General features: G+C 51.6%; 5 protein-coding genes across 5 annotated transcripts; 1 reads left to right on the forward strand and 4 right to left on the reverse strand.

Moving 5' to 3' along the window:
* Positions 1-347: 347 nt before the first annotated feature.
* On the reverse strand, positions 348-3,287 carry J4E84_001466 (uncharacterized protein; the record flags this gene model as incomplete). Its single annotated transcript, XM_049384098.1, has 4 exons — positions 348-615; positions 1,030-1,788; positions 1,848-2,555; positions 2,605-3,287. 4 exons carry the CDS (start codon positions 3,285-3,287, stop codon positions 348-350), a joined length of 2,418 nt encoding a protein of 805 aa, XP_049249616.1.
* Positions 3,288-3,774: 487 nt separating this feature from the next.
* On the reverse strand, positions 3,775-4,877 carry J4E84_001467 (uncharacterized protein; the record flags this gene model as incomplete). The annotated part of the gene is made up of 2 exons (XM_049384099.1): positions 3,775-4,759; positions 4,846-4,877. The coding sequence occupies 2 exons, from the start codon at positions 4,875-4,877 to the stop codon at positions 3,775-3,777; spliced, it is 1,017 nt and encodes a 338-aa protein (XP_049249617.1).
* Positions 4,878-5,171: 294 nt separating this feature from the next.
* Positions 5,172-9,638, reverse strand: J4E84_001468 (uncharacterized protein; the record flags this gene model as incomplete). Its single annotated transcript, XM_049384100.1, has 2 exons — positions 5,172-7,702; positions 9,431-9,638. 2 exons carry the CDS (start codon positions 9,636-9,638, stop codon positions 5,172-5,174), a joined length of 2,739 nt encoding a protein of 912 aa, XP_049249618.1.
* A 2,481-nt stretch (positions 9,639-12,119) lies between these two features.
* On the forward strand, positions 12,120-12,315 carry J4E84_001469 (uncharacterized protein; the record flags this gene model as incomplete). Its single annotated transcript, XM_049384101.1, has 1 exon — positions 12,120-12,315. A coding segment is annotated over one exon (196 nt), but the record flags the coding sequence as incomplete, so codon positions are not given.
* Positions 12,316-13,465: 1,150 nt separating this feature from the next.
* Positions 13,466-14,595, reverse strand: RHO2 (Rho GTPase; the record flags this gene model as incomplete). The annotated part of the gene is made up of 3 exons (XM_049384102.1): positions 13,466-13,957; positions 14,015-14,093; positions 14,555-14,595. 3 exons carry the CDS (start codon positions 14,593-14,595, stop codon positions 13,466-13,468), a joined length of 612 nt encoding a protein of 203 aa, XP_049249620.1.
* Positions 14,596-14,838: the final 243 nt, after the last annotated feature.

Below are 14,838 nucleotides of genomic sequence, written 5' to 3' on the forward strand. Positions count from 1 at the left end.
CACCCAATGCGCAGCCCGCAAGCCCGTTGCAACAACGCCACCGGATCCACAAAGATAATCGGGGACTCTTGAATTCGTGGGTTGCGCGGCAAAATCTCACGTGTAAGCTTTTTGTCTCTCACAACAGAGGAATGGCAAAGCGCAAGACGAAGTGTTTGTATCCTGTGCATGTTACCTATAGACCACCGGAGTAGTCTAGTCGTACTGCTTGGGCCCCAGGGCGGGATGGGCGTCATGTCGCGTAGGCAAATTGTGGCGTGGAGGACGCGCCGGAAAGCGGTTTTGATACGTGCGCGTGTGGCGTCTTGTTGTTTCTGCTGCGCTTCTTCTACCTCTTTTGTAGGCTTTCACTGTGTCACACGGGTCAGCATTGTGATGGAGACATGTAGTTCTTTGTTGTGCATTTGGTCTTGCTCTAGCATCTCTTCGCGTAGACAGGTACAGGTTGCTAGTACTCCGGGCTCAGGCGCGTTGTGGAAGGTTAGCTGGATGACGTCGTAGATGGGATCGTTGGTGCTGGTGGTTCCCTGGGTGTTCCAGAGCCATTCGATGTGAAGATCACGGGGGATGTGGGCGTAGATGTTGTTTCGGAGTTCGCGTGAGAGGGCTAGGAGTCTTGATGTTGTCTTGTAATTCCTCAGGCGGGACAGACAGTTACCCATTCTGATTGCTTGAAGCGGTAGATATGGTCTGATACGACTGCAGGTAAAGGTCACGACCGATCAAATGGTCCAGCACGCACGTGGTCATGGTCATGTTCATATAACAACGTGCAATGGTTGAACAAGCGCTGCGACATAATGACTATGCTTAGGCGTTTGCTGCAAGCTGCCGTTCCTTAGAAGGGTGGTTATACGTAAGATTGATGCAACCCGTGATGGTGAAGTGTGTGGTGTGTTTAATGATCTCATATCTCGTAGCCGATGGCCTATGCAATCCGCTTCTTCAACCATCTAAGAAGACCTAGGGTGCGTCTTGTCAAAAGACGCATCTTCCCCAACCACGACTCGATACACCACTCGTGCATACTGGTCCGCCTGTTTCGCCTTTTCCCCCAACTTCAACTGCTCGAATGCCGATCGTGCATGTAGGAAGACTTCTACAAGATGGTCCACTATGTGACCCCACCTTGTAACCAAGAAAACTGAAGGCGTGCGATCGAGCCCAGTGACGGTGAACCCCAAGCTTTGGAGAATCCTAGCCACTGATTCCAGTCCCTTAGTGAGATCAGGTTGTCTCATATATATTCGGGTCAACAACAGCTGCGGATCCCAGAGCAGGAGTCGAGGTACCTCTTCAACGGGACGCGAATACGTCTCATTGAGCGCCTTGAGCAAGCGTTCAAACTTCGCGTTGAAAGCATTTCCCCTCGACGATGACTTGCAAAGCCGATCCAGCTGCTCGAGCAAGGTTCGCCTCTTCGTGATTTCGGAGGCCTTGGTACTCTTGATGTCTTCACAGAGCGGGCAATTGCAAACGAAGCCCCAGTTCTTAAACTTTTGGTCGACCTTGGAAGTGTAGTGGCCATCCGGGGCCTCGTATGGGAACGACAACTCCGTACCAGCTTCCATATCTTGCTTCGCGCGTACGATCATCATGTCGCCGATGAATGAGCGACGGACGTTGCCGAGGCAGCTGTGGTTGATGTACGAGGCTTTGATCCATATGCCACAGGAATGAAAGGCTTTCTCTTTCGATTCCTTGTTATCTTTGAGCCTTTTGTAGCTGTTGAGGCTTGTGATAGGACTACCGAAGACGTTGAGGGTCATTGTTCGCTCAAATAGGAAGCTGGACGATTTAGTATCAAGAGGTCACATTGCTTGACTTCAGGTTCAGGATGGACTTACGTGTCTACGATCGGCTGCCCATCGACAGATTTCGCGTCAACTGCTTCGTAGTCGCCGTGGTAGAGGTCGGTAAATGTAGGGGCCGTCGAGGAGTTTTTGAACATCTTTTGCGTGATCAGCTGAATGAGATCAGCCTGGCCGCCAAGAAAGCCCTTGTCCGTCTCGACGTTCATCAAAAGAGAGATGTTTGCGTTGCCTTTGCGTTCTTCGTCAACATGAGCATGGCTGAATGCTTTCTCACACAGCAGCAGGTCTCCGACTTTCGCGGGCTTGGTCAGAAACAAGCCGCGGCCTTTTCCTTTGACTTTCCGGACCTCCAGCGGACCCACGTATGTAGCATGATCCAAGTGGGGAGGGTGATGCTTCTTTGCTTCGGCTTGGAGAAGCTTGAAGTCGTATTCGCCGGTGCTACTCTCAGCACATCGACGTTGAGCACGAGTAAGTGTAGCGGCTGCTTCTTTATTGGCCGGGAAGTGTTCGCAAAGCTTTTCGAGAGTTTGACGGCTTTCGTCATAACGAGTGAGGTGGTAAAGTGCCTCAGCTGCACGGAACATTCCCTTCTCCGAGGGCTCTCCGCTGAAGGACGGGTAGCCGGTGTCGGCAAGCGCAGCATCATATTGTTTGGTTTTGAGGTAGGCCAGTGATCTGTTTCGTCTAATGACTTCGACTTCGCTAGACGTCGCTGTTTGCGCCAGGGCGTCCGAATACCTGGCATGTATATTAGCACAGCCAGTTGCTCAATGTAAATTTTACTCACTTCTCGATAGCTCGCCAGTACCTCTCTTTCCCTATGAGAGTGTTTCCCTCCAGCTTTAACGACTCCGCTGTTCTGCTCATCTCTAGCAGTCTGGGCTTCCACGACGTAGGTGTCATGGTTTCCTCGTCGGTGAGGAAGATGATATCAGAAAGATGATCCACCCGCAGGCTGTAGTCTCCGGAAGCCGTAACCTTGAAGAAGGGCTCCTTCACGATAAGAATCGAGCCCTTGTCGACAACATCAACGGCTGGATGGCTAGTCTCATCCTCCTGCTGGTACATTTGCAACAATGTGACATCCCCGCCTTCGTCCTCCGCAATAACGAGAATCGCTGTCATACGATTAGGCGGCGTGATGGCTCTTAACGTCAGATAGCGACCGCGATGATGCGTCTCGAGCCGAAGGTCTTCGATCATGATAGGCGTCAAATCGTCAAGAGGTGTGGTGCAAGGTGGATAAGCTGGTGGAACGAACGACGACTGTACGTGTTGTTCGCCATTGTTACTAGCCCTCCCACTCATTTGTACGGTCGACATTGATGCCATCATGAACTCGAACAGCATCTTGTCTCTGTCTTTACGATCGTGGGGACGCTGGCCTTGCTTGCTCTTGGCGTCTTGGAGCACGCGCCTTTGTTTTTGCATGAACTGCGCATACTTATCGAGGTCTTTGCAAACATCCATTGCTACGGATGGCGGAGTTGAGGAGAAGGTCCGGGGGGTGTGAAATGTTCGCAATGCGTGAAGGTTTGTGTGACCAAAAAGCTCTAGGAGGGTGCGCTCTTATACACAGTGGGGCAGTCGTAGGTAGCTCGACCGTGGTACGTTGTTAGACGATCCAGAGTTCAGGAGGATGGCGGCCAAGGTATACTCTTGAACGCGCCCTCCTTGCATGTTCTATGGCGTATCAGCGCGCGCCTACTTGCAGGAGATTCCATTGGCTAAGAGCGTAACACGTAAGTCTGTACCACGCCACTCATGCGCGGGGACAAACGAGGCTGTGGGTAACACCAACCGGAAGCATCGTCCCGCTATGCAAGATGCACGCTCGGCCCGGCAAGCCTAGGAGTAGTTTTGACAGAATCATCCGATTAGACCATGGTATGTGCAAATACTGCATTGCACACATTGTTCGTAAGAACAGGTAAGTATATCGATCGTACTCCAGTCCCTAGTTGTCGTCCGGCCAGCTGATGAACAAGCTATCATCCAGTTCTTCAAGCAACCTCCGTCTCAGTTCCTCATCCGAAGACACCAGTTCGTCATCAGGATCATCTATCGGCTCGGCGGGCGCTGGCTGCGGCGCTGGCTTCGGTCGCGACTTCGATATACGAACCAGATTGCCTCTCTTGCCGTACTTGAACCCCTCTGGTGGCGGTGGTGTCGCAGGTCGTGGCAAGGGCTCAGGGCTCTCCATCTCTCGTGGCGGACATGTGCGATTGATGCCGTAGAACGTAAGATGTCTTCTCCATTCCTTCTTCCCGGCAATGTATATGCCTGGTATCCGCATCTTCAGGTAGCCGTTTCCGAGGAAAGATATACCGATTCGAACCTCTGGGTTTCCGGCACCTTCATAGTTTTGGCGGATGCCTTGGAGTGGTTGCAACTCCACAGATGCGAGTCTAGGGAGGTTGAGAGGGAAGTGCCATTCGTTCTTGAGACCGGTGAGGGAAAGCTTTGCAGTGACTTCCATCGAAGAGAGCGCTGTGTCGTTCCTGTGGTCTCCAATAACAAGCTTCCCTGTCTTCCACTGATGGAAGTTGAAATGTCCAGTGTATATCAGCGCTCGGTTGTCGACTTCGTGTAGGTCAAGATAGTTGGGAGAGTAGAGATCCCATTCTCCTCGTACGTCGCCGACTTGCACTTCCTCTTCTCGATGTAGTCTTATCGCCAGATGTCCGTGCGCTCTTTCGACGCGCTTTTCATGCTCTTCTTCCACCTTCATGGCTGCGTCGTAGCCATCGCCGTCAACCTCGAAATCGGCGAGCTCTGAGTCATCGGAATCTGACTCATCTGAGACAGTTTGGTCAGCACCAGGTAGAAGAGAGGATTCTACCGCATTCTTTATTCCTTTCCTGGCCTCGATTGGCCACTCTCTTGGAGTACCGAAGTTCGCATTCTCTTGCGCGACTCGTTTGGCGGTGTTGACATTGCGACTGACTGCTGCGTCATCGGTAGCCTTGCGTTTGGGAGCTGATCACGTCAATCCAGCCCGTCTCAAGGCTCTTGATGGTATACGCACCTCTCTTCGGCGGCATCACGATCTGTGGGCATCTTGACGCGTGTTGGAAGCGTGGGGTCGCGTCCAGCCTCGCGCGTGTGATCGGCGGCGATTACGTCATCTCATTTTGTCTTATCCCTCTTCGGGTGGGCAATACAAAAACGCCTCTTCTCCTGCAATCTTTACGCTCATCGCAGTACAAGATACGTTTGTCTAATTCCAGTCACCTTTTACTTCATGTTATCTTCAATTTCCACATGGGTCGTGACTGCGATAACGAAACGATTGCATCCGTCATGTCTACGCACTACCAAATGACAGACGACATGTAGACAAAAAGACTCCCGTTAATGCACAAGAAACGATCGCTTGACATCCCTGTACTCCATTCCGAGTTCCCGACAAATTTGTTCCTGGCTGTAGTCTGGATAGTTAATCGGAATCAGCTTCTCCAAGAACTCATTACACTCCTTGTCCCTAGCCCTCTGCTCCGATGACAAAAGCGCCGTAGTAGAGACGTGGTAGTCATACGCTCCCTTCCCAGCGACGATATCCCACTTGTTCTCCCAGTCCTCCGGAACCTCGGGCGAGTTCGGACCACCAAAGACAGCAGCAGTAGGAAGAAACTGGCCTTCGTATGCCGGGTTGCGGGGTTGAAGGTTCACAGTACCGCGATGAGCTTCTGCGCGCAGGTAACACATGTTGCCGACGCGACTGATGATATGATCGAGGACGTCCCATATCTCCGGCTTCTTGTTTGCTGATGACAACATCGCAGATGCCATTGCGATGTCTCGGATACATTTCAGGCTGACTTTGGATCCAGGAACCGAGCTAGCTTTCAAGTCTCCAAAGTCTCGCAACCAGGCTTTGATGACATGGATCATTTTGTTGGCGATGAGATCTAGCGTCATGATGTCGAAGTTGAGAAGGAACTCATCCTCCTTCATGGCGTCTCGATAAGTCTCAAGCGTCTGGAGAGGACTGAGCTCTTGTTTGCGACGTTTGCCATGCTTTGACTTCTTCGATCCACTCTCCAGCCGATGTCGGACTACGCGCTCCAGAAGCCAGATCGGCTCGTTCTTATTCTTGCCATTCTCGTCCGTCTTCAGCATCACCCGCTTTAGGCCGTCAAAAGCGGAAGCCTGTCTAACGAAAGCGGAGAAGATTTCCAGTTTGCGGCCGCCTAAATTTTTCTTCGTGTCCATCGTCTCGAACAACTCATACATTGGCCTGCCGGCGCGCTTGTGCTTGGCAAGCACACTGGGACTGAAGCCTCGCATCAAAAGTAGCCGCTTATCGCACTCTTCGTAACCGACCGGACGGGTTCCTAGGAAGAGATGCGTCTCGGTTTGCTTGGCGATGAGATATTCCATGTCAGGCCACCGTCGCAGCAGTCCGTTCTTGAGTCCGGCATTGTAGATGTGGCAGGCAAACAGGAGTTGCTCGGAATGTCTCGCAGCCTCAACACCGAACAGGTGCACACCTTCCTTATGACGCTCTAGTGTGCATCCAGCATAGGTTGGTTGGTTCTCGAGGTAGAACGGGCCATCCACCAAGGTTCCTCCCCCGAGCCACGAATTGTGCATCTTGAAGGTGTCGCTGACATGGTCAACCCTTTCAAGAGTCTCAAGAAGGCGATGCCATGAGTCGGCTAGTTGTGTGTACAAATATCGGCCCCATTCGCCGTCGTGGTTTTCTGCAAAGTTGATGTACCGTCTCAATGCGCGACTCATTCTTGCGTTACCATCCAGGAGATCCCTGTGCGCACGAGGCACTTCCGCACCAAGCTCACGGTGCATGTCGACGAACATCTGGAGTGCGAATATGATCCAAGTGCTTGCTTTTTGCTCCTCATCGATTGTGTGAATTGCGCGAGCTAGGATATCATGGTCTCGTGTGAAAGCGCCCACGTCGGCTGACCTAGAGAGGCTCAAGAAGACGCTAAGGCACCTTCTCATGTGAGTCTGCTCGGTTCTGGCAGTTTTCCTGCCAGAGTGATAATCTACCATCACTTCCTTCTTGCCGTCGTGATCGAAGAGATGGTCTCGGAAATATACGTTGTAAGTGTCTTTGCAGACAAACGTTTGCGGTGACAATTTGAAGTCATCGAGATCGTACCAGCCCATCTCGTCTTTCCGTGTGATGCCGCTGGTACCCTGCTCTTCGAAGCTCTCAAGGAACTTGATCACTTTGTGGTGGCTTTCGAATTCTGGAAAGTCTTTGAGGAAGGCCTCGTTCACCCGTCGCAAGATGTCAACTGCGACATTGGCGGTCGTCGCTGCTGTGGTGAGCGCCAGGCTACGTTCCTTGTAACCGCGCCAGGTTTTGTGGACGAATAAACGAATTGCTGTCATATCTTTGAGGAAACAGAAAAGCGCAAAGGCCTTTTCACTCTTTCGGTTGGCGGACTCCTTGATACGGTAGCTTCGGCTCTGCGTGTCTGTCGACACCGAAGGCACGTACTCCGATGGCTCAGCATGCTCTTGGACCAGACTGAGGTGTTCGAAGAAGTTGGTCGTGCGACTATTCGTAGATGCTCCTTTCTCGCGTTCTTCCTTGGTCTTGCCTGCTGTCGGCGCTTTAAGCGTGTGGTAATAGTAATCGAGGATGTCGATGAAGAACTGGTGGCCTTCATCATCAATGTCATCACCAGCTTCTCGCTCTGGTTTCGCTCGGTAGAACCCTGCACATTCTTTACGAGCGGTGATGACACTCCACAAGATAGCTTCGATATCGGTCGGCAAAGTGATCTTAGCCTTCGCAAGGATGTCGACCAAGGTCTTGAATGCGTTTAGAGGTACTTCGCTCACTCCGTTTTGTCGGGCTGCAGCGCGAGCTTGTCCCTTGAGACGTGCGTTCTTGATCAACAAGTGGTCTATAGACTGGATTTTGGCGGCTGATGTTGCCAGCCAAGTAGCTACAATTTGCGTACCACTTTTGTATCTGAGATGAAAGGAAGGGGTTAGCCAACCAGGGTAGACGATCTAGATAGCGAACTCATACCGTTTGTAGGTATCCACTAGAAGAGATGGTAGATGATCCATGATAAGCGCCGGCGCTCAAACGCGCGTCCTTTCAGAAATAAGAAGAGATAGTAGACGCAAGTATTGGACGAAATGACAGAGTATGGAGAAAAGAGAGCTACTGACGCGGAGTCTGTGCGCGCTTAACCTATTCGATACCCTGAAACAGATACAGTCTCAACGATTATTTCCACGAGATGTCTTCTTTTGAACTGCGGAGTCTCAGTTCGACGTTCGCAAATGGTCTATCGATAAATGACTTGAGACGAAAGAAACTTGTACGTATCGCGATTGCGCTGGCAGTGGTAGACTTTCGCCGCAGCTTTCCATCCAAAAGAAGATTAAAGACGTGTTCGCTCAGCCTGTAAGACAACGTGTATACAATAATGAAGCGTCTACTTCAAAGTTTTGAATGAGACAAACAGCATGAGACACGCTCCGGTAATCCTCTCTGCTAGCTTGACGTATCGTCGTCGCTTTCGGGGTCTGCCCGGTCCAGCAAAATCAGAGAACGTAGATCGCGCGTTAATAGAGCCTGCGACTGTGCCATCAATTACCGAAGCATTGGGGGGAAGCCAGCTACTCAGTCCAAGAAGGGGACGATACAATGTATGCCAGAAAACGATTTGGCAAGGAATGGTGGACGCATCGAGCCCGACTCGACCGATAAGTGACGATAATGACAGAAGCTGCAGCGCAAGGGCCCAATGGAGGCGCGGCAATAGTTCAATAGTCGTTGGTGATTGAAGAGAAGGGATTGCATGTGCCCCAGATGAAGTTTGAGGCTCCTGCGCTAATTCAATTAGCGCGTTACCCCGCCACGAGGACCCCTGGACCACCTCGGTCTCTATCCCAATTGCCAGCCTCAACAACCAACTTTCTCCTACTTTCATTGTCATTGTCAATGTCAAGAAGGATTCTTCTTCGTTTATGTCGTTGCTATCCACACTTGGTTGGTGATCTTAGGGCACGAAGTCGTCCAGCGAATCAAGCCTTCTTGTGCCGTCATCCTCTCAAGTGTCCAGGCCATCAAAATTTGTTGTCATCAATCGTGAGAGACACTTTGCTCACTACCAACTTTACGCATCTAATGCGATAGCGCTATACAAGCTCTAAACGTTAGAGTCATATGCACTGATGTATACGCCATGTGATTTCGTCAAGGTTCATGAGCCATATTTCCCATTTAGATTTCCAGTGTAAGTATTTCTTATTCCTCTAAACTCTGGTCTCTCAGAGTCATGTATCCGTATATCCCATACCGAACCATACCCAAGTCATCAGATCCTTAGCCAAGGAATCCCGGTAATTCTCTCTCTCGTCAAGAAGTAAAGAGGTAGTGCAAGCAGCCGCTTAACACTGAAGATTGCAAGCCTTGCACCTGCCATCATAGGCATTGCAGACATCGTTGTGGCACTTGGCGTAGCAGTTCTTGTCACAGTTGCCCTGTAAAAAAAAAACCATTAGCACAGTCTCTTCATCCTAATCACCAAGCTTTCGAAGTCAACTTACCGCGCGGCAGTTATTGTACTGATCATGACACATCTTACACACATCCCCGCTAGCCATGCAAGTAGGACCCGGCTTCATGACGCACTGCTGACCCTTGGGGCACGACCACTTCTTCTGCCAGCAGTGGTCCTTGCATTCGAGGAGGTCGCCGTTGCCGCGGTTGCAGTACTCGGCGCCGTTGTTGGAGCATTTGTCGCATTTGTCGATGGCGAAGACGGGGAGGATGAGGAGCAGGACGCTGAGCAGGAGGGAGATGAGGTGCAGAGGTGACTTCATTTTGGTGTTGAGGGTGGGTAACAGTTGGTTGGTATGTGTGTTGGTGTTTTGAGGGACTGGGTTTGAGGATGAATGTGTGAGTGATGGAGGAGAAGGAAGGGGATGAGGAGAGCTGCAGGGAGGGGAGTATATATGCTACCGGAGGTTTGGGAAAGTAAGAGACGTAGTTTTCAGGTCGGTGTGGTCACGGAGACGTCAGGAGATGAGGCAAAGCGGTGGAGAAGACGGCATGTTTTGCCATCACCTTTACTTGAGCGTTTGATTGAAGCTACATTGATCTTCTCGAAAGCCAGCAAGAGCGGTGGAGGAGACGGCAACCTTCGTCTTGACCCTCGATATCAGAGTCAGTGCGCTAGATCTCCAAGTATGTTGACTTTTCTTATCGTTCGATTGTCACTAAAGGCCAATAGTGTCGTAAAAAAGCACATCTACTCCGAGTATCCTCGACAAACCCCCTCCTCAAGAAAGCTTCCAATGCTGCATCGATTCAAAAGCTTTGATACACACCCCAGCATTGCATGTACCCAGCCATCTGACCATCCAAAAATCCATCTCCAAAGACCATTCAAGCACAATCCACCCATATTCTCCCGCCCCAACGCCCTTGACTACCCCCGCCCTCCTAAACCTCGCATCAGTCATCTCACTCCACCCCCCCTCCCCACAAAGCCACCTCCCAACGCATCCCCACCACTTCAATCCCCGCCACCACACGCTCCCGGCCAGTTCGGATTCATCTCGGGAGGATAGATGCATTCCCCATCTTTACACTTGCCGCAAGGACACACAATGTATGATTCCCAAAAGCCTGAAGAGATAAAGGTACGAAGTCAGTATATGTCTCACATGCACTTCGTACAGTCAGAACCTACCTTCATTGGTGCAATGTGAAAGGGTGTAGTCGTCTTCTCTGCTGCAGCGGTCTGGTGCACCGGGCGTGCACTTGGGGCCGCGGGCGTCGTTGGCGAGAGTGGGGAGTGTGAGGGTGAGGAGGGTGAGGAAGATGGGGATGAGGGGTGTGGATGACTTCATGTTGTTGGTGGTCTTGGTGGAGAGTTGTTGTTACTGCTGGTGGGTTGGAATTTGTTGTGTAGTGATGGAGATGTTGTGGTGGTAGATGACGAAGGTACTGTGGATATGAGCAAGCGGGCTGCTATATAGGTCTTGGGGATGTTCAATTAATGCTTTACGTGAACGACAGATCATGGAAATATTGATGTGTTTGTTAAGAAGTACAGCGAACCCATCCGTTGATTCTGTGAGCATGATTTGTTCCATCGGAACAACGGAGGGTAGCTCGTTCGTAAAATCTCTGTGAACATAACAGATCACGCCTGACGATGGGTGCTAGATGATAGCATCGACTCCACAGCTCTCACTTTCGATCGCCTTCCTTTATCGAAGCATCCCCATCGTATTAGCCACCGCTCTGCCACTGCATGCTCAGACTATCGTCTTCTGGTCAGCGAATGCCTCATAGAGGAAGTCTCGACACTTACCATACCTATGCCAGCAGCCATCTATCGTCCAATGCAGTGCGCAGAGGCGGTCTCACACCACTGAGGGTAAGGGCACCTGTAGTTCCTCTGCCAAACACCGTTGACGCAGATCTGGACCGCGTGGCCACCGGGGGAGCACCGGGTTGCAGCGCGATGAGGGCATCTGTCGGGCTTTGATCCTGAGGTGGCGATGACGGGTACGGTGACTGTGAGGAGGGCCAGGATGGCGGAGATAGTGTATGTGAATGACTTCATAGTGGTGGCGTATAGGTTCCTGGGGTAGGTACGACGGAAGATTCAGTTGTAGACGGTGAGAGGAAAGTGCAGCTGCAAGTAGCGGAATGAAGAAAGAGAGCTGAAGGTCTGATGAAGTAGAACTTGCACAAAAGTGAGTACTGTTTGTGCGTGCGTGAAGCTACCTAGGTAAGAGAACTGGTGATGAGTCTTGTTTCGTCAGTGGCATGACGACGCGATGCACGTTTACTCGGCTGTTGCACATGAGGCAGGTGCGGTCGAGCCGACCCTCGAAGTGAGAGCAGATGTGGTCTTTCCAACGCTGGAGACACCTAGAGCGGGTTTCAAGACGGTACTTTACGCGCTGGGCTCCGGAAGGACTTTCAATTACCGGCCTCGTTCAAATCTCATCGAGTCTTGGGCGTGTTGTAGAAGGTCTGGACGCATGTGTAGGCAATTGTCATTAGTGAGGTTGGCATCATATCACAGCGATCCCGTCACTCAAAGCTAAGATTTCGAGTCCCTAGTTCTCTGTGCATGGCAGGGCTCGTCGAGTTATCGTTGTTGTTGTTGTTATTGCGCAGCAATGTCCATCATAAGTTCGAGTCGTCCCTCCCCAACCCACTAGCTCCTCTTGGCGAACAAGGGTGTCTCCGCGCATCGCGAATTTCCAGACCGACCATCATCACCAACACCAACAACCCACGTCCGCCTTGCCCCCACCATTGCGCCTCAAAAGCCACCCACAATGAACCTCTCCGCATTCCGACCGGTCTTCCGACCCTACAAGCCCACCCAACTCACGCAATCCACAAACATCTGGCAGAGAACCGCACAAAGGACATGTCCGCAGCAGCAGCAGAAGTCGCAACGAGCAGCTTTCTCATCGACACCAAATATGCAGAAGAGGAGTAAAAAGGGGCCGGGGAATGATCCTAGGATAAGTACGTCTCTCCCCCTCCACACGCATCAAACCTTCCCCATCCCATCCCATCTCATCCAATCCATTCCACCAGCCCTCCCACCACAACAAAACCCCAGCTAACACCCCCCACAGCAAACATCCGCTACCACCTCTCCCACCCCCTAACCCCGCGCCCCCTCCACTTCTCCCGCAACCGCTCCCTCCGGCACTGGACCATCCACCGCGCCTGGCTCTTATTCCTACGCAAACGTCGCTGGGCCGAAGAACGCACCTTAGAACGGCAATACATGGCCATGCGATCTGCATGCGAGCATCTCCGCCTCATGGACAACAACGGCAATTTAGTTAAAGAAGAGGAGGCTGGAGGTCGGGGCGCGGATCCGAGTCGATTGGGAAGCAAGGGCAGGGAGGTGGGGAGACTGTATCGCAGTGCGATGTTGAAGAGGGGGATTTGGGGGAGTGTGCCGGTGGAGTATGGGAGGGTGCAGACGGATTTTCCGGCGAGGGAGGGGTGGAATCATGGGTGGACGAGGGATTAGAGACCTGCGAGAATGCGTTGTTTTGGACGGACGTGGATGAAATGATGGGATTGTAGTATATGTATATATCAATGAGGCGGTCGATGTCGTTATTAGCATCACGCATACATTCATTGCCGTCACGTTTCTCCGAAGACGAATAACAAGGATGCGTGCAATATCTCATTGGTAGATTACTTGTATTCTAGTTTACCGAGCGTGCCCATCATTCCTCTCTCAAGAATATACAACTGAATTGCCAAAAGGAGCCGAAAATGAGTGGATGATGATGGCGCTTTCTCTCGTCAATCATTAAGCCAACATCTTTCGAGTAGATAAAGCTAGAGCTCGCCCGACCAACGTATGTTTCCGCCTCTCGCTTTCCAACGCAGCATCTGAACAGCCAGTCTTTTTCTCTTTCCAGCTCAATCAAACAAAAACAGGAAAAAAAAAAGATTCTGTGTAATGCAATTGTAAGCGCTCAAACAGTAAATCGCCCGTAAAGAAGAAGAAAAGGAAGAAGATTGGAAAATTGAAGGCCCCAAATATATCGTACCAACTCCAGTGTGTCGTGACTCCGCCCAATGCAGTGTGTGTGATATGAAGATAAGAAGAAGATATAAGATGCAAGAGAAACGGTTTCTCAAAGTCTCACAGGACAACGCATCCGCACCCGGGATTCTCCTTCTTATCCACACTCAGCAGCGCCGCCCTGGTCGCCGCTTCAAAAACATCGTCCACGCCATCCCCTGTCAGGGAACTGCATTCTAGGTATTTCCTCGCGCCAATCATATCCTTCATATCGGCGCCTTGTTTCGGTGTCGTAAACCGCAGGCTCTTCTTGCGCATTTCTTCCTGTGCGAGGGGGTCGTCGCGGAGATCTTTTTTCAGGCCGACGAGGATGATGGGGACGGTGGGACAGCGTTCGCGGGCCTCCTCTGCCCACTTGTGCTTAACGTTATCGAGGGAGTCGGGGGAGTCGACGCTGAAGCCGATGAGGATGACGTGCGCTTTGCTGTAGGCGAGGGGACGGAGGCGCTCGTAGTCTTCTTGGCCGGCTGTATCCCATAGGGCGAGTTGCACGGACTTGCCGTCTACTCTACAGTCGGTGACGTAGTTTTCAAAGACGGTAGGGACGTAGCGCTAATGACGGGTTAGGATATTGGGGAGACGGCTTATCGGTCGATGTATTGGACGTACTGTTGGAAAATATCCGAGAGTGAAGACGCTCAGAAGACTAGTCTTGCCGCAAGCACCGTCGCCAATAATGACCAACTTCCTAAAGGCACAAGATCAGCATGTTGTGTGGGTGAAGGGTGCATGGTGTGACAGCGTCGGCGTGACCGAGAGTGGATGTCGGCGCAAACAAGAGGATGAAGTGCAGTGCATGACCAAAAAGAGCAAGAATTGAGCGCGAGTCGATAAAAAGTGGACATGGGGGACATGTAGGGTGGCCTATTTTTAGTTGGTCGTGTCGTCGGACCGGGTGCGCCAATGCAAGCTATGGCGCAAACCGGGGTGCCTCAGCTTTGGGTATGCATCGCACCATTGCGGAGGGAGAAGTGAAGCAGAAATTGACAGAGGAATTGCCGACGAAATGAACATCTCGTGTCGTCAAAAGAGAGTCGGACGGAAGGAAATAACGTTGGGAAAAGCAATTGCGCGCGTAAGAAAACGGTCGTGAGAGATCGACATGAGATAGGTTTTGACCAGGGTCCAGAAAGTGAAGATCAAACGTACCTGCGCATTACAGGCTCGCCATTCTGCTGCTGCTGGGCCATTGTGGGGGTGTGTTTGGGGAAATGCCGCACTCAGCGGGAGTCTTGTCCGGAGATGCTGGGTGGTGTTATTGGCTGGAGCGCGTTCGCAGTTGCGGCCGTGGTGTCGTGGAAGTCGAGGGGAGTGGTGCGCGGGTGGAAGGATACAGTGAAGTAGCCTTGTTTGCGCGAGAGTGTTGTCGAGGGTGTTGTCGGGGTAATGCGAGTGTAATGGCGCGAGCGAGGTGATCTCGGGCCCAACAATGG

The sequence above is a fragment of the Alternaria hordeiaustralica genome (assembly GCF_023758085.1).
Source record: "Alternaria hordeiaustralica strain BMP 2776 chromosome Unknown scaffold_1, whole genome shotgun sequence".
NCBI classification, from domain to species: domain Eukaryota; kingdom Fungi; phylum Ascomycota; class Dothideomycetes; order Pleosporales; family Pleosporaceae; genus Alternaria; species Alternaria hordeiaustralica.